Source organism: Boleophthalmus pectinirostris, unplaced genomic scaffold (assembly GCF_026225935.1).
Source record: "Boleophthalmus pectinirostris isolate CB_2022bp ecotype Guang Dong unplaced genomic scaffold, ASM2622593v1 HiC_scaffold_21, whole genome shotgun sequence".
NCBI lineage: Eukaryota > Metazoa > Chordata > Actinopteri > Gobiiformes > Gobiidae > Boleophthalmus > Boleophthalmus pectinirostris.
Window position 1 is genome coordinate 23,345,280 of NW_026571175.1, and position 24,126 is coordinate 23,369,405.

General features: G+C 36.8%; 1 protein-coding gene across 4 annotated transcripts in view; it reads left to right on the plus strand.

Moving 5' to 3' along the window:
* Positions 1-24,126, plus strand: part of cgnb (cingulin b) — a 41,492-nt gene that overhangs the window by 3,616 nt on the left and 13,750 nt on the right. For 3 of the 4 annotated variants that reach the window (XR_008632749.1, XM_055157671.1, XM_055157673.1), the window contains exons 2-10: positions 2,939-4,027; positions 4,102-4,181; positions 4,259-4,328; positions 13,202-13,299; positions 15,660-15,792; positions 16,725-16,937; positions 19,929-20,077; positions 22,065-22,091; positions 23,526-23,634. Coding sequence is in view for 3 of the 4 variants with exons in the window: in XM_055157671.1 (XP_055013646.1) it covers positions 2,966-4,027; positions 4,102-4,181; positions 4,259-4,328; positions 13,202-13,299; positions 15,660-15,792; positions 16,725-16,937; positions 19,929-20,077; positions 22,065-22,091; positions 23,526-23,634 (1,941 nt within the window). In the remaining variant the exon portion in view is untranslated. The remainder of the gene's footprint in view (positions 1-2,938; positions 4,028-4,101; positions 4,182-4,258; positions 4,329-13,201; positions 13,300-15,659; positions 15,793-16,724; positions 16,938-19,928; positions 20,078-22,064; positions 22,092-23,525; positions 23,635-24,126) is intronic. The other variant, XM_055157674.1, reaches the window with a different exon arrangement.

Consider the following 24,126-nt stretch of genomic DNA (forward strand, 5'->3'; position numbering starts at 1 on the left):
TGCCTTAATATGCACAAATATGAATCAAAGATACATCAATCAGTGCACATGTACATATGTACACGTATTCAGCTGAGAATCAAAACTTGAAACACAACACTGGCTGCTGTACATTTGCCAAGAAAACAGTCCTCTCCTTGGGAAATCTAATAAACATAATCTTCAGGTCCTTAGTTCAATATGTCAAAAGAAAACCCAGGATCTAAACACATCTGAATCTGCACCAAATTATACACAAGTTATATTTAGTCATTTTTGGATGCATTGCTTATTAGATGGATGATGGGGGTGAACATTTATTGATGTGTGGATGCCTTAGCTAGAGTTAGTTTATAGCGCAGCGCCACGTCTCAAAGTAAACAGTGCACGCCTGAGTGAGTCCTCTGAAGTGTGGGCAACGGAGAGAGCCAGAGCAGAGGCCCTGTCCTGACATGGGCCCTGCTGTTTAATGCACCACAGACCCAGGACAAAAGCATGAGTATACACAGTCCCAAAGTCCCATCACCGCCCTCTTCCTCATCAGCCACACATATTAAAATTATTAATGACTTCAGATGAGTGCAGTCTTTCAATGAGAGACAAAATTGGTATAGGGTTACTCAATAGGAAAATTGTATCTTTGAAGAGGACCTTTAACAACATGTAGGCGAATTGCACCAGTTAAGAAAATGTAAATGTTAAGGGTACACTATGTAACATTTTGGTGAGGGCTCTGTCACCTGCTTGTTTCTGTAGATATGTCATTGCTCTGCCTGGAATGCTCCACAGTATGAGATTAAACAGCTCTGTCTTACATCTATTTAATTACAGGTGGTTTATAGCTAAAAAAAATCCATTGAAAAACAGCCTCTGATTGTGAGCGGGTTTGCCTCTACAGATCTGACCTGTAACTTGGTCTGATTTGGTCTCAATGAAGATAGAAACATTTCAGACAAAACAACAATGCACTTTTAAGTAAAAGTATGTTTTTGTAAATGTAAATGTACTTTTTTTTTTTCTTCGTTAGGGGACAAGGGGGGACTCATAACCAGATCGTGAGCCAGGATTTTGGTCAGAATTGCCTAGGAGTAAGATTGGACCTCTCTGTAGGTTTAGGTGTTGATGGGGGACGCTGAGTATGTACCCAGGAAGCCCACCCTGACACGCAGAACACAGCTCTACCCAACCCAGATTCAACCCCTAAACTCTCTCACTGTGAGAGAGAAGGTGTCAGTGCTGCCTGCTCCATGCCCCAGGGCTCCAGTGTACCAAATGTGACAATTCAGTAACTTAATTCTATTTTGGCATCTAAAGTATCCCTATGCATCTCCATCCTGTAATATGATTTGATTGAATGCTGTTAGTTTTACTGTATGATTCATCTGGTCAAATGACTTCCTTTTATGTGAATTATTTGGTACAAGTACATTATTACATAGTGATATTTTGTGTGCCATTTTCAGGAAGCCCCATTTTGATGAATTGATGGGTTTATTGATTGAAAAGGGTCAATGTGGCAGCTCTGCAGTGCAAATATATTGACAACTGTGTAGTCACCGTCTGAGCTTTTAGCCAGTGGCTCTTTATACATAATATTTTGGCTTTAATATTTCACAAGGTACCCCCACAAACATTCATGTATGCCTATATCCTGCAAAACATAGTTGACAAATAATTTTGTGTAATATGATTATTAACATTCAATATTATAATAGAAGCAAAAAAATAATAATACTTTGTTTTTCCCAGCTGCTTCTCTACCTTCTTCTCTGGCCCATAGTAAGTAAAAGTTACACGCCTAGAGGTGCACAAAGAGCTCCTCAGTGGAATATTTTGGCCTGGCATGAAAACAATGCATTCTGGGAAGATGACAGCTTTATCAAGATGTACCAGTGAGCTGACTTTTCAGCCTCGTCACGGTGACTCCACCTGGAAACAAGAATTTGGTTCACACAAAAGGACTCCAGGGCTGAGATTATATGATTATAGGTAGGCAGGCAAATTACCCCCAAAAGCAACAAATATGTATAAATGAAAAGGAGATTATAATACTGACACTTATTCATTCACTTATTCAAGTTTCACTTGAGAGTTCAATGAATATTTGGGTCAACAGTTTTTATGTGTTTTGTAGAATTTGATTTGATTGTTTGTTTACACTTTGTTGTTTAATTTGTGTGCTTGTTGTTTTAGATACAGAAGTGTTGAGTAAATTCCATCCATGGCATTTCAGTTTTCCCAAATTGAATAAAAAATAATTGTATCTTTGCCGTGCTCTGTGTTTTGTGACTGGTTGAAGCTTCATCAAGTTGTGTCTTTAAATATCAATACATTTGATCCAACTTAAATTCTCATTTCATGTAGAAAGAAAAAAATTGGGATAGCTATGCAGTCTGTTAAAATTACAGTTACAATATCTTTTCACAGACTTACTGAATGTTTCCAGTTCTTTACCTTGTTTGTTATAACATAATTTTCCACTTTTGCATTGCAAAAAAATAATAACATTTTTGCTTTAAGGCAGCTGATGTAACTTGAAATGTAAACTTACCATGGAAAGTATTATTATAAAGTAATCTACTGAAATTGAATCTTCTTTTTAATTCAGAAAAGCTGTATTTTTCTGGCACTTTTCAAAACAAATATGCATTTATAAACCTCTTTACATTGCCGTGTTACAAATTTCATCTGTTGCACTTTGACCATAAAAACTGATGGTAGTGTTTTTTGAATGTTTTGTTTTGTAATATATATTGTAGTTTTGAGTTCCATTTGTAACGGATCAATATGCTGTGTGTTTGTGTGTATGTGAGAAGAGAGAACTGCTCTGAGAATGCCGCAAATGCATTGCCCTCTGTGACCAATAAAGTTTTCAGAATCTGAATCTGAAACACACACCCTCTGAGAATTGGCAATAAATAAACTGTTATTGACTGATTATTTTAAATTTATTTTCCAGGAGGATCTCTAAAACAAGGGCACAACCATGAGCAGTGTGTCTGGTGACAGGAAGCCGCTTGTGGACTACGGCGTTCAGATCCGCTTCATCAAAGATCTCCACGATGCTGGCAGTGGTCTCCCAGACAAGACCAAAGCCCCTCCCACCTCTGCCCCTGCCAACAAGTATGGAGTCGCTGTCCGGGTTCAGGGCATCTCCGGGCAGCCTTACGTCGTTCTAAAAGATGGAGAGAAAGGAGATTCATATGGCGTACAACTTAACACCCCCTCTCCCAGTTCCGGACCACCTTCACCGTACAGCACACTTGCAAAAAACAAAGAATCTCCAGATTTTGTGAACCCTTATAGTCCAACTGCCAACTCCTCTCCCTCCCCTGTTTCTGCCGCTGAAGAGGAGATAGGTGAGATTTTTGGGAGTCCTCTTAGGAGACCCCCAGGAGATGGCCAAGCTGGGACACAGGGTGAAGATGAGGCAGTACCCACTAAGAAGCTAGAGGGGCACACAAAAGTTGAGATTAAAGCCACTGAGGCAAACAAAGACCAAACAAGTGAAGAAAAGTACAATGAAGCCGGACTAAAACCGGTCAGACCAAACGGACTTGGACCAAAGGGGGTCAAAAGCTCTAGTTACTCGCTAAATAAAAACGATTCTTCCTTGGACACATTTCCGGACCCTCCCAACTTTGAAGAGGAAGCCCCAGCTCCAGCTATTGACACTAAGTCTTTAGCCCCTATAAACAAACTGATTAGTAAATTTAATTCAACGTCAGGTAGTGCTCAGCAAACTAGGGGGCGCACTGGAGCAAGGCAAAGACTGAAATTTGATGAACGTCGACGATCAAGAAGTCTGGATGCAAGAAAAGAAATACAAACTGAAATTTCCTCACCTATTAGTACATCTCCCACTGTGAATCCTTATGGTCCACCGCTCTCCTCTTCGTCAAACTCTATACTGAATAATAATAATAGTCTTGGTAGAAAATCACCGACTGTTGCTAAGGTAAGTGCACTTGAGGCCCCAAAACTGAGCTATAAACCACAAGGGAAGTTTGTTACCAAGGACACGCCGCCAGCAATATCAAAAAAGCCTGTAAGTGTCTATTGGAGTTTAAATTTAGCTTTCAATATGTTTCTTTTGCTTAACTGTTGTCATCATTTCTGAAGGAGATTCTGCCAAAAAGCTTTAGCACAGATGGAGAGGAAACCCGGATCAAGCAGGCAATTCTCAACATACTGAAAGAAGGGTATGTCAAGACAAGACTCAAAACTGTCAATAATTGTTGTACTCTATTTGTCATTTATATTATCATTTATCTTATAGATCTAATGAGAATGAAATGGTGCTCAGAAGAAAAGCCAATAATGTCTATGAGACGACCAAAAGCATAAAGGTAGGAATGTTGTTACTACTATTATAGTAATTTGAAGCTTATGAAATAGGCGAGGTGTAATTACTGCTGTGCTGAGTCAAACATTGCTCAATTTACCTGAATGATAATTATTCAGTATCTACTTTATGCAAGAACATTTTTTATCAGTCCTTTTTTCAAATGTAGACATACTATATGAAGCTGATGTGTATTATATTAAATGGAAAAGGCTGTATCAGAGATGGAATGCTTAAAGGTGCACTCTGCAACTTTTCGGGTAGAAGGTCTGCTACCTAACCTGATTCATCAGCTGGTTTCAATTCATGGAAACCATCTGATCTCGCAACATTAGGATTCATTTGCTTGACGGTAGGCGGGTAGTTTTTTTATTTAACTAATCGCCGCTATTTGGTCGTGAGGTATGTAATACGTCAAATCACGTAGGAAGAAGGGCAATAACGTCTTTCCCCCTATTAAAATTCACCAAACATTCTCTTTGTTTCGGCTTTAAATCCCAGATCTCGGGAATTGTTGCCAGCACAGAATGTCTGACTTCGTCTACATTCATCTCGACCACTTTGTTTACTGTTGCGCTGTACCACAAAAGGGACACAGACAGGAGCTTGAGTTTGACATCATGGCTTCACAGCTCTTCGCTGATTGGCCGGCGTGCAGTCCACAACTTCCGGGGTTCTTGCAAACCGTCTAGTGTATTCCGAGTCCTTACCTAGTCACTGGAGAGAAATTAAATTGAGCAGAGGCACTAGCTGCGCCAGCCTGGCTATCTGCTACCTACTTGTCTCCATGGAGATGTTATCTCTTTGCTTGGAATGTTCCATGATATGACTTTAAACATATACATAGCATTCATTATTCATTACAGATGCCTCTAATGCTCAAAAATACCATACTTCCTTCTGTGAATAAGGGCGACTCTCCACAGATCTGACTTGTAATATAGCGTAGTGTTGTAACCTGCTTGTTTTCCTTGTGATAGATAGGTTTAATGTATACTGTGGAGCATTGTTTCCCAAAGACTGGGTTGCATGTTTTGTATAACTTCTAATCTTTTTGTAATTATTTTATTGGCTATTTTGTTCCAGTGTTGCTGGTTCAATTGAATGCTGAAAAGAAAAAGAAATAGGCTACATTTAATGTCCAAATAGGCAACTTATGGAAGCCTTTTAATGCTGGTTCAATTATTGTTTTTCATTGTTTAAAACTTGAGTAATACTAATTGTATAGAGAGACACGATCACTCAGTCAACAATAAAATATACTCATTAATGTTCAATATTGGTCAAAGCCACCTTTATTTTGTGATTTACGAATAATGTCTTCTCTAACTTTTCCTAACTTCTCTATAGAGACACGAGACAAACAGGTGGGGGATCTTCCACTATGTATGTTACACAGTGCACCTTTAATCAAACATATGCCAATTTAATGATAACTTTTCAAGTGACTACGTGATGGGGGAGGCAAATGGTTCAGATTTCCTCCCAAGACACATTAGTAATTTGTTGCGTGTGTTAGAAAATAGATACTGCTGTGAATGTATTAAAGAGTCAATAACAAAATTAATATTTGACTGAATTAAGTACTAGTAAATATCTGGGGAGAGGGAAACTGTGTACTCAAGATTTACATTGTGGCTCATATAAAGCACTAGGAACCATTTTATATATCTATCTTAGTTACAGTATTAAAATATTCAGTTTAGCTGTTAAACCCTTCCACCTACGACATGATGGAGAGAAAGCCAAATGAAACTAAATTAAGGTTTATAAATAGCTGAGTGCCCCATAGGTAATTAGTTTGTGCAGAGTGCGTGTTTTAATGTTGGCTATACAAAAGGGTTAAGGGTCACTTTGACTCTTCTAGTTGCTGTAATGAAGCTGACAGATGGTGGGTGGCCTCGTTATTGAGATATGAAGTTTCAATTTCACGCACTTTGTCTCTGTGGTGTCATGTTTCTCGTCAAGGTCTAAAATAATTAAAAGCCATGCTGTCTTTGTGATGCCATTGATACCGTATTAAAACCTTGCATTAAAATTTTTTTTTTTAGATTTTAGACTTTAGACTTAATGGTAATAATACCTTCTAAATAAGTAGCAAAAATAGTAAGAGACTGGAGTCAAATAAGGCATAATTATATAAATGTATATGTACAAATTAAAATAAAGTGTAGAAATATAGTAATAAAAATATATTTCAGCTATATACAAGAGGTCGTAAAGAAAAACAGTGCAAAGATGATATAATAATTGGCAGGACATAGGGTTATCATTACATAAGGGTGAGTTGTTGTACAGTTGTATGGAGTGTGATATGAATGTAGTCCTGTATGTATTTATTTTGCACTCATATACATAGCAATAAAAAGAGCACACTAGATAACAAAGTTCGTGCAGGAAGAGACAAAAAACCCACAAAGGTCTTATATTAAAGTCTTCACCTTAAGGTTACACAACACTGAACTGTATAGCTGTGTATTGCTTTAAAAAAAAATACATACCTTAAAAAATGAAATTCAACATAGGATTTTAACAGGGGACTGACTACACTTCCTCAACATTTGCATAGTTTTGCATACATCTCCATGCCAAAGGTGCCCTGCCTCATATCTCTTCTTGACTATGCATGAACCCTCATTATCTAGTGCTTTTGTGGTTGCATAGTAGCGGAGTTGCAGTCATTTGCCCGCCTCGTATCATGGCAACGTGGCACCCACAGAGGGGAGATCCGCATTGGGCCGTCCCGTAAGGATGAGGGCGCAGTCACTGAGAGCTATCAATAATTGAGTTGGACTGGAAACCTGTAGCCAGCTGGTGGTAAAGGCTTAGGCAGGGACATATCCCTCTTATATGGATCCTTATACTCAAAGCTGCATTAGAAATGGTTCAACTTGGTAGATTTGAAGTGGTTTCCTAATAGCCATATCAAGCTCTTAAAGGTGCTACATAATGCAAAATTGACTCTTGTGAGCTGTAAGCCATGTTAGAATCAAAAACAGACCCGGAGCTTTGTTTCATTCACACATATTTGAATAATCCTTTATTAGTCTGTCTACATCTCCAAAGCTCTAATTGCACCATTCCACCTTGTGATGTCATGTTAATTGCTACCTTTTACCTTTTGTTAAAGGGACAGTGCGGAATTTTTGGACACAGGGCCTCATTTCCTAGTTTGCCAGAGTGTTGGAGATGTGTGGAGACACTTTTTTAAATATTCCATCCAGTCCTTGTATTTGCAGAGGTCACTGGTGCTAGGCTAGTGCATGTCAATGGCCATAGTTAGCCTGCAACTAAAAACAGTCTTACCCACTCCACAAAACACCCGAAGCAAGTCTATTATTACACCAGACTTTCGATATAAATGTCTGTGTTAATAGAATAATGTTTGAAATAAAAGTAACCTTGCATCGCATGACTCGTCGCATGTTGAGGGACTATTTTCTCAGCAGCAGCAGTATTTTACTTTGCCAGTAAAATAGGTGCTATGTGATATCAGTGCACTGCTGCCAAGCTTTCTATCAAGAAGTACAACTCACTGCTGCTGCTCAGACTTAAATTCTTCAAATTCAAGGCTTGTTTTTACTTCTAAAATGATTCTATCAAGACAGACATTCACATCGACAGTCTGGCGTAATAATGGATTTGCTTTGGGTGTTTTGTGGAGTGGGTAAGACTGTTTTTAGTGGCAGGATAACTATGGCCATTGACATGCATTAGCCTAGCACCAGCGACCTCTGTAAATACAAGGACTGGATGGGATATTTAAAAAGTGTCTCCACATGTCTCCAACACTCTGGCTCACTAGGAAATGAGGCCCTATGTCCAAAATTCCAAACTGTCCCTTTAAGGATAGATTGGCAATTCCAGGGCTGAAATTATCCAAATGTTTCTAGTGAAGGTGTTTGGAGCTTAAAAACATAAAGGAGCACTTCCTGCATTAACACATGACCTGACAAGATGGAACAGAGTGTTTTCCGTTTAAGAGAAGAACTCAGCCGAAATATGCAGGGTTTGTGAGTGAAACAAAACACAACTCCCAACTCCAAGTGTTTGTGATGAGGAAACAACATTATAATATAGATCAGAAAATAGCATAATCTGGGCCCTTTAAGAAACAACAGGCACATCTTGAGACCCAGACAAAATACATGATGTTGTGAGATGATCCCCCTAAGGCTGTTTACACACTGGTCCCCCCTTAGAGATTTGTTCTTGTCCCGAAACATAAGATCAGCACTGTCTGACGATTTCAAATATGTTGTTTCAGAATATTTTTGCAGTCTCTTTTCAAATTGCAATGGTCCCTCCCTATATCATCCTCTCAGATCTTGCAGACTTGGCAAATAGTGTACTGGGCTGAAATCCTTTTTGCCACACTCTAGTTAGATGTTATGCTATCTCAAAGCCTTTGTACTTATTTCGCATGTTATTTCATTTGCATTTGTCAGATTTTAATGTAATATTTTGTGTTTTTCATGGACTTGGTAATATTCTAACAATGCAAATAACATTTATTGAAGTTTTGTTTGTTTGCTTCATACTTTTACTTTACTTACACAGTTTTGTATATGATTGTCCTATATCCATTTTGCATGTAAATTCTATTCAAAGTATTTCTATTTTTGCTTGGATTTAAAGGTATACTATGTAACTTTTATGTTGGAGGTCCATCATGTTCTTGTTTCTATGGATACGTCATTGCTCTGCCTTGAATATTCCACAGTATGACATGTTTAATGTCATACTCTACCTTATATTTATTAAATTACAGGTAGTTTTATAGCTAAAAAATACCTAGAAAAACAGGCATTCTGACTGTGAGTGCGGTCGCCTCTCCACAGATCTGACCTGTGACTTGATCTTGTTTGGTTTTCATGAAAATTGAAAGGTTTAAGACCATACTGCGAAACATTCCAGACAAAGCAATAATATCTCCATGGAGAAGAGCATCTGACGGACCCTCCATCAGAAAAGTTACACACTACACCTTCAAGTCTCTTCTTAATAGTTATTTTTCTTTATTTTAGATTTATGTATTTATTTTGGGCAAGTAAGAAATTTACATTCTTTTACAATGGAACATATAACATTAATGAAATCATATCAGAAATAACAACAACAACAAAATAAATAGAAAACTTATTTCATTTTGATTGCACATTTCTATATCTATAAATTTTCTATTCTTCTGTTCTTGAACTTTGTGTTGCAACAGCAGAATATCCCCATAGTTGGACAAATGAAAGTCCTCTTATCTGTTATATTTGAAGCACTATTGTAAACTCCACTGACTTCTGCGCCTGTGTTGTGTCTTGGTAAATGCCTGTTGTCGTATTTGCTGCAGTCGTGGTGTAATGTGTGTTAGTGGGAGGATAATGAAGTTAATGCTCCGACACTGTTTGTTCCCTTTGGTTAATTGAGGAGACAAGAGGTGCCCAGTAACTTGACTCTGGCCTCTCTGCGTGTGCTGTGGAAATGAGACCCTTCTGTGTGTCCCTGAAGCAGAAGTCTACCAGAAATACAAAAAAAGAAAAAAGGAAAGAATACAACAACACAAGATAGGCTTTGATATAGCTTCTCAGTGCATTTTTACAGGTTTACAGGTGCATTGTGTAACTTTTCTGGTGGAGTGCTTCAGCGCTTGTCTCCAAAGATGTTGATGTTGTTGCTTCGTCTGGAATGTCTCACAGTATGGCATTAAACCTTTTTATGTGCATGGAGACTAAAGCAGACCATGTTAGAGGTCAGATCTGTGGAGAGGTGACCCCCACTCACAGTCAGAATGTCTGCTTTTCTTGGTATTTTTGAGCTATAAAACCTGCTGTAATTTAATAAATGTAAGATAGATCTGTTTAAAGTGGTGCTGTGGAACATTCCATGCAGAGCAATGTATCAGAAACAAGCAGGTGACAGACCCTCCACCAAAAAGTTACATAGTACACCTTAATGAAAGTATCTTTTCTTAAAAATGCAATATAATCTGGCAAAACTGTTGATGACAGAAAATAATGTTCTAAGTTAAAATACCCAAAAAATGAAAAGGGCTAATTGGGCCAATTCTAGTCTATGTGGTTTTGTACTTGTTCTGATACAGCTCAAGATCATTCTATTGAGGGAAGGTTCATTTCTGTCTCTGAATGTGATTTTTTTTGTACCAATACTTGGTCAAATAGTGTATCTAGAGTTAATACTCCTTTTCTCTGATTTTTTATACTGTTTTTTTCTACACCTCTCACAACCCCTTCTCAAACATGTTAGCTCAGAACTGCACAGCAAATTCAAGAGTGATAATTCAACTCGTATATTTTTAATTTTAACACTTTTACCATGTCATATGAGGTCCACAGTAAAATTAGTTAAAACTACACTTTCCAAAGTGTAGAAAGCTCAACACTGGTAAAGTGATGTAACCACACTACTCATAGCTGAATTTGACACTGATTAAGATTTTATATTTTTTTACACTAGTGTAAAGTGAAAAACTAATAACTCTATATTACTATGTTTTAACACTTTATGAAGTAGAAATGATGCAGAGTGTTCTTCATGTTACACTATTCAATAGTAACACATTTTCTTGACTAAATACAGTGTAAATGCTGTGGTCATTCTAGTTCATAATCCCTTTTACAAATGTAAAATAATGAAAACCACCACAAAATTCCATTTCAACTTAACTTGTATTAAAACAATGCACATCATACAATCAACACAATTTAAATAAGTCATATGACACAATACTATTTTTGCAAAATCCAACTGACAGGAATTCTTTGTGCCCTCAACAGTTGGTCCCAATGATTGTCATTTATTTTTTTAAAGTTGATTTTTCAATGCAAGCAGTCGATGGACGAATCAAGATCTTGTTGGATGCATGGAATTCAGGCATGTTCATCTCCAAAAATGAGAGGAGCATGTCTGACTGTTTGAAACAAGATCTTCTCTCCATTATATAAACATAACAATGTTCACAATAGAGGCAGTCCTGCTAATTATGAAACATTAACAGTGCAGAAACTTTTTACCTCAAGAGTCAGTCTTTCACTCTTGAGGTTTCTTTTGACACATCTAAAGTCCACATTGTAGACAATTCTTTGAATACAGGTGTAAAGTTTGTGAGAGTGAGGACCATGTGCCTTGAAGTGTTCACCAAATTCAGTTAACAATGACATAAAAAACCTTTGTCATTCCCACTTCAGTCACAGGTAGAAAGGCTGTCCAGGCTCAACCAGCAAGAAATGTGTTCATACAAATCTGTAAAATAAAATATAGAGTAGAATGAATATAACATATTCAAGTAACCACCTTGCAAAACAGGCTATGCAATATTTAATGAGCCATGAATAAAAATTAAAAAGTAAATATATAGTAAATATATTATGGTGCACATATCATTAATTTGTTCCTATTAAACAGGTTATTCTGTTGCATGAGCTGTATGTTTTTGTATATAGGAACCATTCAAATAAATAACTTGAAGGGTATTTTGAAAAAATTTAGCCCCTTAGAAAAGATTATTTTTTAATGCAAGACCCACATGAAACAAAACACCTAAATGCCATTAATCACGAAAATAGAATGAGCTAAAGGCAAAAATTACAACTACTTAGCACATATATAAAATGCAATTAGTCAATTACGAAATTATTGATGAAATTACATTTCAGTTCTACATTTAACCATTTCATGACATACCTGCAAATCTCTGATGAGTTGGTTAATGGCTTGAGCCTTCATCTTTCCACTGTAGCCTTTAGGAGCTGGGGATGCATGTGAACCAGCAGCAAGACACTCACCCTAAAGAAAATACAATAAAAGAAAGTATTATTACTCTTTTTGACTAAAGGTCAATAGCATGTTAAGACATTATATTGGGTAAGACATCATACTTGAAGATATTTTATTTTTACAGAATACTAGTAACCTTTTGATTCAGATAATTTTAATAATTCTCCACTTGGTACACTATCCTACCTCAACACACCACACAAAAGTGTGCACGTTTATAAGTTATTATTAAAAGAAATGTGAATACAGTGAATGAATGCAGCCCCAAAGTGTGAAAAACACGGTTATTTTAATAGATCCATGCTTCCCCCTCGGACTGACGTTAACACTGCGAATCAACAACTACTCATTTTATGTCAACACTGTGACTCAACAACTACTTATTTTACTCTACAGCACTGTCATAGTTGAAATAACTCTCTACTATGTTGAAACATATCTGGATTTTCTTTACTTTACTTACAACAACATCTACACCGTGAATTTAACACTTTTGAATTTGCTGTGTGGAAAAACAAATGTGCACTATCTTTGCATTGTGTCTGTATGTACAAAAGATTTATTTTTTTTTCCCAAAACAAACAAAACTCTTTATAGAAATTGACTGTTTAACTCCACATGTGTATGTATGGGGGTAGAGCAAAAACTTACACAGACATGGGGGTTGTAGTCATTGTTTGAGATAAATTAATGCTGAATTCAAGTGTAAGTGCGATGGTTTTTTTGGGTTTTTTTTTTTTGTCTTCTCCACTCTGGCTTTGCAGTAAGGATCATGTAGGAGGCTGCTTATAATAAAACTCTATAATATTCTGTGTAAAACTTAAAGCCCTTGTGCTATACTGATGAAGTGGGCGACTGGAGGAGCGGCTCCCCTTCAGCCTGTCACATGTTGTTTAAGAGATTTTGTGTAGCTTTTTCTGATGGTTGGCTGATGCTACAGAGTCAGTTTTCTCAGATATTTCTGACTGAAACAAAAACTAGGCCAAAGACACCGCTGGCGTGTGTACAGAGCGTATAATGCAAACTGGGGTTGACACTGTGTAGCAAAGTTTGAAATTCTGTCTCTCTTCGGTTTCTGTTTCTGAACAGACGGGAGCGAATGAAGGAAGTCTGAAAAAGAACTCACTTGAAGATATCCAAGAGCAGCTCATTCGATACAAGAGAGATCTGCAGTTAGCCCATGATGAGTAAGTATTCTGTGTAAAAAGTAAAAACAAACACCCATTCTGGGTTTCTAATTGTTCAAGGTTAAATGAGGATTTACAATAAATAAAAAGGGGTCAAACGTGACAACATTTTACCTCACTCAAATCTCAATCTGATCTATTGCTCATTCAATTTAACTTGTTTCAACATGAACAAATATGATGTTTTAATATAAATATTCAGACTTACTGATCTGTTTTTTCTCTAGATGATTTCTTTTTGATTGCATGGGTGATTTTGCATTGTATGTTGAAGAAACATAAATAAACTCAATTAAACTTGTAGACACTGGACTTACACAATGGAGCCAGCTCTCCAACATATGAAACACGGTCTTGAAAATGTGATACCTTTAATATTTTAGCGGTGTCTTTGTGTCATTTTTACCAACGCTTGATTGACACTGTTCTCATAAGCACCACATTATCATTATAATGCATTGGTAATGTGTGCCCTTGGTTTCCTAATGGACTGAAAAATGCATCGGTAGTCAGCACCCACAAGAAATGCACCAGCAAAATACATGCCATTTCTGTTGTAGCTTTTTCCAATGTCAAAAAGTTTAAATTTTGTAAAACTCCCTCCAAAAGCTCTTATAGTGTTGATTGTTTGCCTCTGATTTATCATTGGATCAGTTAAGTGGTCAGATCCACTAATTCACAGTTTGGCAGTGCTATTCCAGCTCCCACAGATGAATGCTTTCGTTGTGTCTTTGGGCAAGACAGTTAAACCACCTTTTCCCCCAGTATCTGTGTACACTGGTGTATGAATGTATGAGTGTGAATGGGTGGGTAGTTCTTTGATGTAAAGTGCTGTGAGTGTCTTGAAGGTGGAAAAGTGCTATATACAAATGTGAGTCTGAAAAATGTTCAGTCTGCTATGTTACATGTTTTCTATGAATGACAGGAGGACATGGTTTTATCAACAACTTGTATAATTTGTTTGCAAATATAGATATATTATACAGAAATAATGAAAGATTCTGCAGCTCTGCTTGTCAGCCTGTTGTGGTTTAAGGATCTTATCGAGCTTCACCCTTAACTTAAGTAAGAGTGATTTAACAAATGAACCACATCCTGTCAGACCTGTCCTTTGAAGGGCACATGTTTTATGCAATGATTTATTTGTTTAAATACTGTAGCTGCATGTTTATACAAATGCTTTTGTTTATTTTGCCAAACTATGTGCTTGTTTGAATTTGCCAGACTAATAGGCGTGGAAAAGCATTCATGGAGACTGCTACTGTCTGTGTGTCTGTGTTTCCATCTGGTTTGATACAACTTCTTGCAGTTTTTGGTATTCATTAATACTGCTAGTATATTTAAAGGTGCACTGCGCAACTTTTCTGGTAGGGTTCTGCCACTTGCTTGTGTCCATACAGATGCTATTGCTTTGCCTGGAATATTCCATGATATGACATTAAACATATCCATCTAACGTTTATTTATTACTGGTGTTTCTGTTGCTCAAAAATACATTAATTCCTTCTATGAATAGAAGGGATGATTCTCCACAGATCTCAGCTGTAATGTAGCATAGTGCTGTAACTTGGTTGTCTCCCTTGTGATAGGTAAGATTAATCTATACTCTGGAACATTCTAGACAAAGCAATACCCTCCACTAGAAATGTCACACAGTGCACTTTAAAGCTAAGATAACAATTTTACTTTAATAAGCTGAAACAAACAATGATAGATCAAAATCTATGTGTGATTTTTGTGAAGAGGTATCACATGTATTTTTTTGTGTGTGTTAAGAAGTTAAAAGATGCCAAAAATACAAGAGTTAATACTGATATAATACTCACACAGTCACTCAATAAATATGTTGCTTTAGATGCTTAAAAGATTAAAACTAAAATGTAGAACATGCCCATATTACAATTCAAAGCTACATCTGATAGGCAGTGCACTCATCAGTTCACTCATATCAGCCTTGGTTATTATGTTCAGATCAATCAGTATCCTAAGGTGCATTATGTAACTCTTTGGTTGAGGGTCCGTTACCTGCTTGATTCTATGGAAATGTCACTGCTTTGTCTGGAATATTCCACAGTATGACATTAAACAGCTCTACTTTATATTTATTAAATTACAGGTGGTTTTATAGCTCAAAAATAACTTGAAAAACATGCATTCTGACTGTGAGTGGGATTGCCTCTCCACAGACTAACCTGTAATTTGGTATGATTTGGTCTCCATGATGATAGAAAGGTTTAACTACACTGTGAAATTTTCCAGACAAAGCAGTAAAATTACGGAAAAATGTATTTGACAGACCCTCCACCAGAAAACTTGCAGAGTTCATCTTAAAGTCTTCTAAGATTAACTCTTTCATTTAGACTCACAGTGGAGCGAATGTCCCGTGAAGCAGCAGAGTCCCGCCTGCGTCTCCAGGAGGACCAGCTGGCCGGGCTTCAGGAGGAGCTCAGGAGGGTCTCTGAATTTGCCCCTCCATCAGACTCCATACAGACGGTAATTATCAGTCAATCATTCTTTATTTAGAGAGCCCTTTTCAATTTAATCAACACAATATAAAAACATGCAGAAATATTAAACAATGATATAAAACAAAGAAAGCTAGACATGGTTGAGAAAATAAAACCTGCATTTTAATATCTAGAATGTTGGTAGATCTGTTGTGGAAAAAAAATTTGTATCATAAATAAAGAAGGAACTCTAAAAATGAGTGAATCAGTTTTCTTGCTGACACTGTTGACAACAGGCTCCAGTATTGATTTTGTGACACAGCGTAATTTACAACATACAGTTGGACTGATCAGGTCCCAAGAACACACAAACATACAGTTGACTTCTGCTGTCACACACTGTACTTAAGCTAAATTTTCTGCATATAAATCAGAAAAACTTTTTTAATTGTTGTCACAGTTCAGAACAGAACTAAAATAAAAATTTTCTTCATACATTTTCTTCATACATTTTACATTTACATAATTTGAGAGATGTACTCCTCCCTTGAATTTACTCTCCCTCATGAGAAAGTCTTAGCCCATCTTTACATTTAAAATACTCAGGGAATCTCACCCTTTTGCCTTTTCTAGTCTAACCCTAGATAGGAGTTTCACTTAGTGATTGTTTGCTAAAGAGCAGGAACTGTTCACTAGTTAGTTAAAACTAGAGGGAAATTTCACCTGGTGACTGTTTGGTAGTTAGCTGTATTGACTTACGTCTACTTTGGAGAATAAATTCAGGTAGTCCCAATGCTAGATAATATAAAGCAAAGTAAAGCAAAGTGTAACAAAACTAAACCCATGTTCACCTTTAAACAATGTTTGTAGTTATCATGTTAAAATGCAAGGACAAGTAAATCAGAAAGAAAAAAAGTCAGATTGAGATAAATAAAATAATAATTAATACAAATTTTATTATGATTTATTTAACCACAGGATCTAGCGTCTCTTCAGGCAGAGCTAGCTGAAGCCACAATGCTACGTCAACGACAAGAGGAGACGCTCCGACAGAGAGAGCGTGAGCTGACTGCCCTGAAGGGGGCACTAAAGGAGGAGGTTGAGTGTCATGATCGCGAGATGGAGACTCTGAGGGAACAGTACAGTGTGGACATGGAGAACCTGAGGAGGACCATGGAGCAGGTCACACAGGTGGGACTAGATCCAGCAAAACATGAGCATTACAATTAAACCCATTATCACAATTAAAGATGCGGTATGTAACTTTTTGTTGGGGGCCTGTCCCTTCCGTGTTTCTCAGGTATGTCATTGCTTTGCCTGGAATGTTCCACAGTATGACTTTAAACAGCTTTACCTTACATTTATTCAATTACAGGTGGTTTTATTGCTTAAAAATACCTAGAATAACAGATTCTGACTCTGAATGGGGTTGCCTCTCCACAGATCTGGCCTGTAACTTGGTCTGGTTTGATCTCTGAAGAGAGAAAGGTTTAATGCCAGACTGTGAAATATTCGAGACAAAGCAATAGCATCTCCATGGAAACAAGCATTTGATAAACCATACACAATGCAACTTTTATATATGAAATTAAATATAAACTACTGGTATTATTATATTCATTATTATGTTAATGTGTAATGATGATCTTATTAAAACAATCAGTGCTTTGGTTTACAACAAAAAAACTAATCTGATTTAAGACATAAGCAGCTTTTAACAAAATCTGCATTTAACCGAAGAATTACCTTTAGAGGGCCAGTCATTATTTTTTAATTACTTCATTATTTTTAAAGAATTATATATATTTTTTTAAAACTTAATTGAAAAAATATATTATATTTTAGGATGCTCTGCTTAGATACTGTATTTAAATGTAAACTATTGTCTTTTTTCCCACTGTGGTTTAGTGATTAATTATTTTTAATCCAATAACTGATGGAAATGCAGTCTTTCCCCTATGGCCCAATTCATACATTATACATTGTACAAACTGGGGCAAACTGGATATTGTGTATTTCCTGATCACAACACTTCTAATCCTAATTCACTGGTGATCTCCTCAGAGGATTTAACTGGAGCATTTGGGCTTCACCTGACAGCTTGTAGTGTGCAGTGAATATTTTATTACGATAACACATGTCCTTTGAAGTTGCGTACGCCAATTTCTCATCCTGGCTTTGTCTCCTCATTCCTGTTTCAGTGTGCCAGCATATTAAGTGGCAAGTTTGACTCCAGGTTTCACGAGGTCACATAAACATGAAAATATAAAAGAAATATTCAAATGTGGTTTTGGCAGCAGGCTATTTTGGGAGAGGCATGACTTTTGGACAAGTTTTGAATGGACATGTGCTAATCTTGTTATAATTCGTCTAAAGGAGGTTTAAACCAGGATTTAAGATCTGAGCTGGAATTTAACCGGAACACACACCCTAAAGAGAGATTTTAATCCAGAACTATACCAGGTTTCAACATAGTCAAAACTAAACCTGCTCTCAATTAGTAATACACAATGCTATAACCAAACTAGAACAGTGCACATTGTGTTCCCACTTGTACACACACACACAGACCATAAAATTTAAATTAAAACTGGGACTAAACTGGGACCAAACCTGTAAATAAATGATAAATGAGCTCATATTTAGATATATTTTTTGATATTTTTCCACACTTTTTCACCTTCAAGTGCTTTAAATCAAGGAATCACTCACCCATTCACACACCAGTGTACATAGACACTGGGGGCAAGGTGGGTTAAATGTCTTGCCGAAGGATATAACGGCAACATTTATTTGTGGGATTTGAACCGCCAATCAAACAAACGCTCTACCAGCTGAGCTATCGCCTCTAAATAAACCTGTAACTAAACCTGGGCTGGACCAGGACTAAACCAGGACTAGAAGTGGACCAGTCCAAGTCAACATCTGGGCAAAGTGGGTTGAATCAGGACAAATGTGAACACACCATAACCCAGATCTAAACTGTAACTAAACAAGTACTAAACTGAGATATCCAAAGCCAGCCTTAACCCGGACTAAACACAGGTATAGACTAGGCAAAACCAAGTCAAATTGTCTCCGCTCCTGGCAGGTTATTTCAGTGGATGGATGTGGATGTGTGGATCATTATGAGGATTCAGGAAAAGTAACAGCACTGTCAGGGAAAAGTGTAGCCCAGAGAGCAGGAAGTGACAGACTGACAGAGTCTTTGATGAGTGGATTTAACTGACTCATGCTCTGTCTTCATGGATGTGTTTTCGTTTCCAGTGGTAATTTGAAAGTTAAAATGTTGACGTGTTCCTTCCTTTTCCTTATGTAATAATAGACTAAACACTATTGATGTCAGTGTATGTTACATTGGCCTCAATTAGTCATTTAAAAATTGAATGAGATTTAAAGTATAATAGTCTATAAGAGAAAAAAACACCTACTATTCACACAATTTTAATAGCTATAAACTCCAAATGCAGAATACAAGAACATCTTATTGATAAGTGGGATGGGAACATGCAAAACAATCACATGTTAATTAAAGGTGCATTAAGTAACTTCTCCGATCTAGGGTGTGTCATCTGAATTTTTTACATGGAGAAAATTTTCCACAGTAGTCTTGCGTTTATTTAATTACATGTGTTTTTATTGCTTAAAAACACGAGTACAGTCTCCTCCCCATAGTTCTGCTGTGTAACTTGGCTCGGTGGTGTCACTTTTTTGTCTTCATGGAGATAGATACGTTTAAGGTAATACTGTTGACCATTCTGGACGAAGCAACAACATTTCCATGGAGACAAAGAGGTAACAGACCGTCACCCAGAAAAGTTACGCAGTGCCCCTTTAAGACCAAGACTAATGACTTAAGATTTTCACATTTGGGTGTTCGAGTTAAATTAGTACACAAAAAGCATGTATAATGAATCAATAAATAATAATAAATTAACAAAGACATAACAACTAAAAAGAATACGGTGCATTGAAAACTGTTGACAAAATGTGAACCAAATTATTTATTGTTTTTATGTACAGATGTTTTCTCAAGGTCTCTAACTCAGTAGTCTTCCAATTGCACAAAATCAAAGAGGCATTACTAATTGACGAGCTGATGAGGTTAGCAATTAAATAAATGAACAGCGTGTCCTTGTACCTGTAAACAAGCCCTGATTGTTTGTGGCTGTTTTGGTTCAGTCCCAGGAGCAGATCGAGGAGGAGAGGGAGAGAGTGAACGCCTCTGTGCTCACGCTGGAGGACGAGCTGGAGAGGAGCAGAGTCGAAGGAGAAGAGTGGAAAAAACAACTGGACTCCACCAATCAGGAACTTACCAACATCAAAGACCAGTATGTGACAGATACACTCAGTACAATGAACAGTGTGATTTATACGGAACTGAAAATATTACTTTTCTTATCTTTATAAAATGAAGGGAATTGCAACACACTATACCAATTATCAGATGGGTAGTTTCCCTTAAAGGTGCACTGTGCAACTTTTCTGGTGGAGGCTCCGCTGCCTACTTTTCTCCATGGAGATGTTATTGCTTGGCCTATAATGTTCCATGAAAATACAGTAATCCTGTCTGTGAATAGGGGCCACAGATCTGAGTTGTAGTGTAGCGTATCACTTCTTGTTTCTGTGGAGATCTTAATGCTTTCCCAAAAATGTTTCACAGTATATCATTAAACTTGCAAATATTGTGTTTTTATGGTGAATTTAAAGCTAACAATACTTGCATTGTATGAGCAGACCCTCTTCTCCACAGGTCTGACCCGTAGGGATGTAACAATAACCGGAATATCGTGATATCGTATCGTCAAAGTTCTCACAATAGTATCATGGACCATCAATATATCGAATTACAAGTCTCTTTGCTTAAAGGTTGTATAGAGGATTTTTTTAAGGGAAGTGACATACAGTGACGGTCCTTTTTCAAATGTTGCGCATGAGTGACACCACCTTCCTCCTCCACCGCTCCTTCAGTAGAAACATCTCCTCCCGCCTCTTTACTCTAGAAATCACGCTTGTTTACATCCAGTGCGTGTTCAGAATTACTGTTGAAGTGACCTGTTTAGAAATAATTTATCGACCAGTGCATCAGTTTTTAGACCGTTCATCCGCTTCATTCGTCCAATCGCTGGAAGAAATCTCCAAGAATCACCTCAGTTTGTCTTGGCTCCTTTTCCCCTTCTCTTCTTCTTTCAGCGACCTCAAAAATTGACTTTCTTTTACAGCGAACCGGTCGTTGATTCTCGTCCGCCATCGCGACAAACTTTGTGCGAATTGCGAGGAAGCTACAGTTGGAAAAATTCTCTAAAAACTGCTGCATAAACCACGTAATCCCCGCGCACCGACGAGTCAGTTACACTAGAAACGTAGGGAGTTTGATTGACAACCTAACAGCCAATAGGAAATGAGGTAGCCTTGTTTTCTATTGGCTGATGTTTATCTGGCCTCACTACGTCCACAGTTGATAGATTTTCATTCTTTTTTTTTTGGTCATCATAATTACGAGGCTGCTGCGTCTCTGTACTGGTATTTTAAACTTTCATTGACAATTTGAAATAAAAAAAAAATCCTCCATACAACCTTTAAATTAAGAGTTATAGAGCAGCATTAGCTAAAAAACGACAGAGGGAACTACATAGACCATGATCCTTTGCTCCATTTCAATGTATACTATAATAGATAATAGAAATAACAGTTCTAAGCATTTCTAAGTCTTAGTTTTTTGGATTAAGTCTTGTCAAGGCATTTTAAGAGGAAAAAGTAACAGAGAGATTTGGATATTTGTTACATCCCTAATCGTGAGCCTTCCCACCATATCATGAGCTTTCCCACGATATCGTAATAAATTTCATAGTGTGAGGTTCATACCGTGACAGTATTGTATCGTGAGACTTGGATATCGTTACACCCCTACTGACCCGTAACTTGTCCTGGTTACATCACCTGCTTGACTCCACAGAGACAGATAAGTTTAATGTCATACTGTAGGAAAAGCAATAACATTCCAGGACGACGCCAGGCCAAATTCTAATCTAGTCTCCAACTTCAAAAACATTAATATCTTTGAATTGAGGCTATGAAAAATGTACAGCCTATGTTAAAATGTTGAAACTGCAGACTTCATGTGACTATCTGATCTTACAAAACGCCTTGGCACTTATGGAGCTTTAGTGTTTTATTACATCTTTTTACATCATCATTTTCTCATCATGATAGCTGGAGTCGCCTGCATTTCAAATCATTTTTTTTAGCTATGATAAGTTTCTCTTGAGTTATTTTTAATGCATGCGTCTTTCTTTTACTTGACTTTTCACTCATCAGGACGGAGAGGCACTGCAGCAGCCAAAAGTGAGAACTGAGAATGACTTTTGCATTGATTTGAGTAGATTGTAGTCTACATTCAAATCTGACAAGTCTGAACTTGAGATATGTGTGCTAAAAGATACACAGACTGAATCCAGACCAAATTGTACTAATATTTTGTGTCTATGAATCATCCAATCAACACTACACATATCTGGATTGATTTGACATTGATTTACAAAACAAAATGTGATATGTTGTGATGTGATACAACTTAAAGGCACTGTACCTGATTTTTTTTTTTCACTCTTAAAATGTGAAAAAACAGAACTACTTAACTTTAAAGATCCTATATTATGCAAAAATTATGGTTTCTTCCTCAGAAACATATCTGAAGTTGTGTTTTGTTTCATTCACACATGTTTGAGTAATCCTGAATTATTAGGCAGTTTGCATTTCCAAAGCTCAAAGTGCTCTGTTCCACCTTGTGATATCATGAAGCAGTAGTTTTCAAGTTTACTGCCAAGTTAAACATGTGAACTGAACAAAACTCAACTTCGGGTATGTTTGTGATGAGGAAACAACATTATAACATAGATATAATATGGGCTTTTTAAACAGTTTGCAGTGATCCAAAGGTATTCCTCACTTATCTTATGCATTCCAAACATCCTAATTATTCACTGCGATGAGTTTATAAGCGCTTGTCACAATTCTCAGAGACCAGAGCGGAGTTTTGCCCTCATGGTAAAGCAGCAATTGCATGCTAACACGAACTTCCGGATTATCAGACAATAAAACATTTAATTAGATGCAGACAACACGTAAGGAATTTATTTTGACCTGAGTTTTTTATGCAATATAAGGCGACAACATGGAAAATCAGGTACAGGCCTTTTAATAACTAACCAGGTACAACATTATAATAACCAGTGATGGGTAGGGGTGGATATATTGACCAAAATGCATATGGCTTTGTCTTTTTGTAGTTCAATAAGAATATTTTAGATTTATTTTAGCACTTCAATAGAAACATGTTACAGTTGTTTTCTTTTATATACAGGTTTAAGGTTTAAGTATAGATGTGAGAAGACTATATATTCCCCACAAAAAATCACTTGTTTGGAAGATTACAACCTACATTTGTTCCTTTTTTCATTTTTATTCAGCTGTTTTTTGTTGAGATCTTTCTTAGAACCTGTCACAATTTGGTTTTTAAATCACATTAATGAAGACCTACGCATAGTCTTTTTATATCATCTTTGTGAGGTTACTATAGCTACTTACTTTGGATCTGCTTAAAACAGAAAAGCAGTGAATCACAATGCACTTTTTTTTCATCCATATCATAATGTTGTGCCTGGTGTATGCCGTATGCTGTTTAAAGAACATTCAATAGATATGTCACAATCTTTTACTATACTAGTTTGATCTATTGTTCCCATTACTTTTGAATCTAATATTTATTTTACATTACAGATTGGCAAAAACATCTTCAGAAAAGGAGGAATTTGAAAAGGAAGTCAAGAGTCTCAAGGAGTCCATGAGGAAACAAGGCCCTGGATCAGATCTGAGTGGGTTGGCTGAGGTACTGTTCAGATGTTCAGATTTCTTGGCCCAAATATTTGACTTTTGTTTGACACCTTTTCTGTATACCATCAAACCATATAACAGGATAGTCCCAGAGAGAATGCTTATCTCCTTTTCAGGCATGTTCTGTCCTTCTTATGTTGTTCTTTTGTGTAAATGTTTTGGGGGTTGTAAAGGAAACCTAAAACTTTTTGGGTGGGGGAAAGGCTGCGCAAACATGAACACATCCTTTGTTTAGAAAATGACTCACAATCCTGTCATAATAAATACATCTGTTTGACTAAATATGAAATCAATTTACAACTTAATATACAAATTCTGGGTTTCAAATGACTTTACAACATTCTATAGGCAAATAATATTTAACACAGATGGGTAAAATGAACATTGTTAAAATTTGAAATAGTGAGTTCTAGGGTCTAGTCACTAAAATGATCAGGTTTAAAACAGTGAATATGTTAAGTGTATTTCATAAATTAGTTTCCTTCCA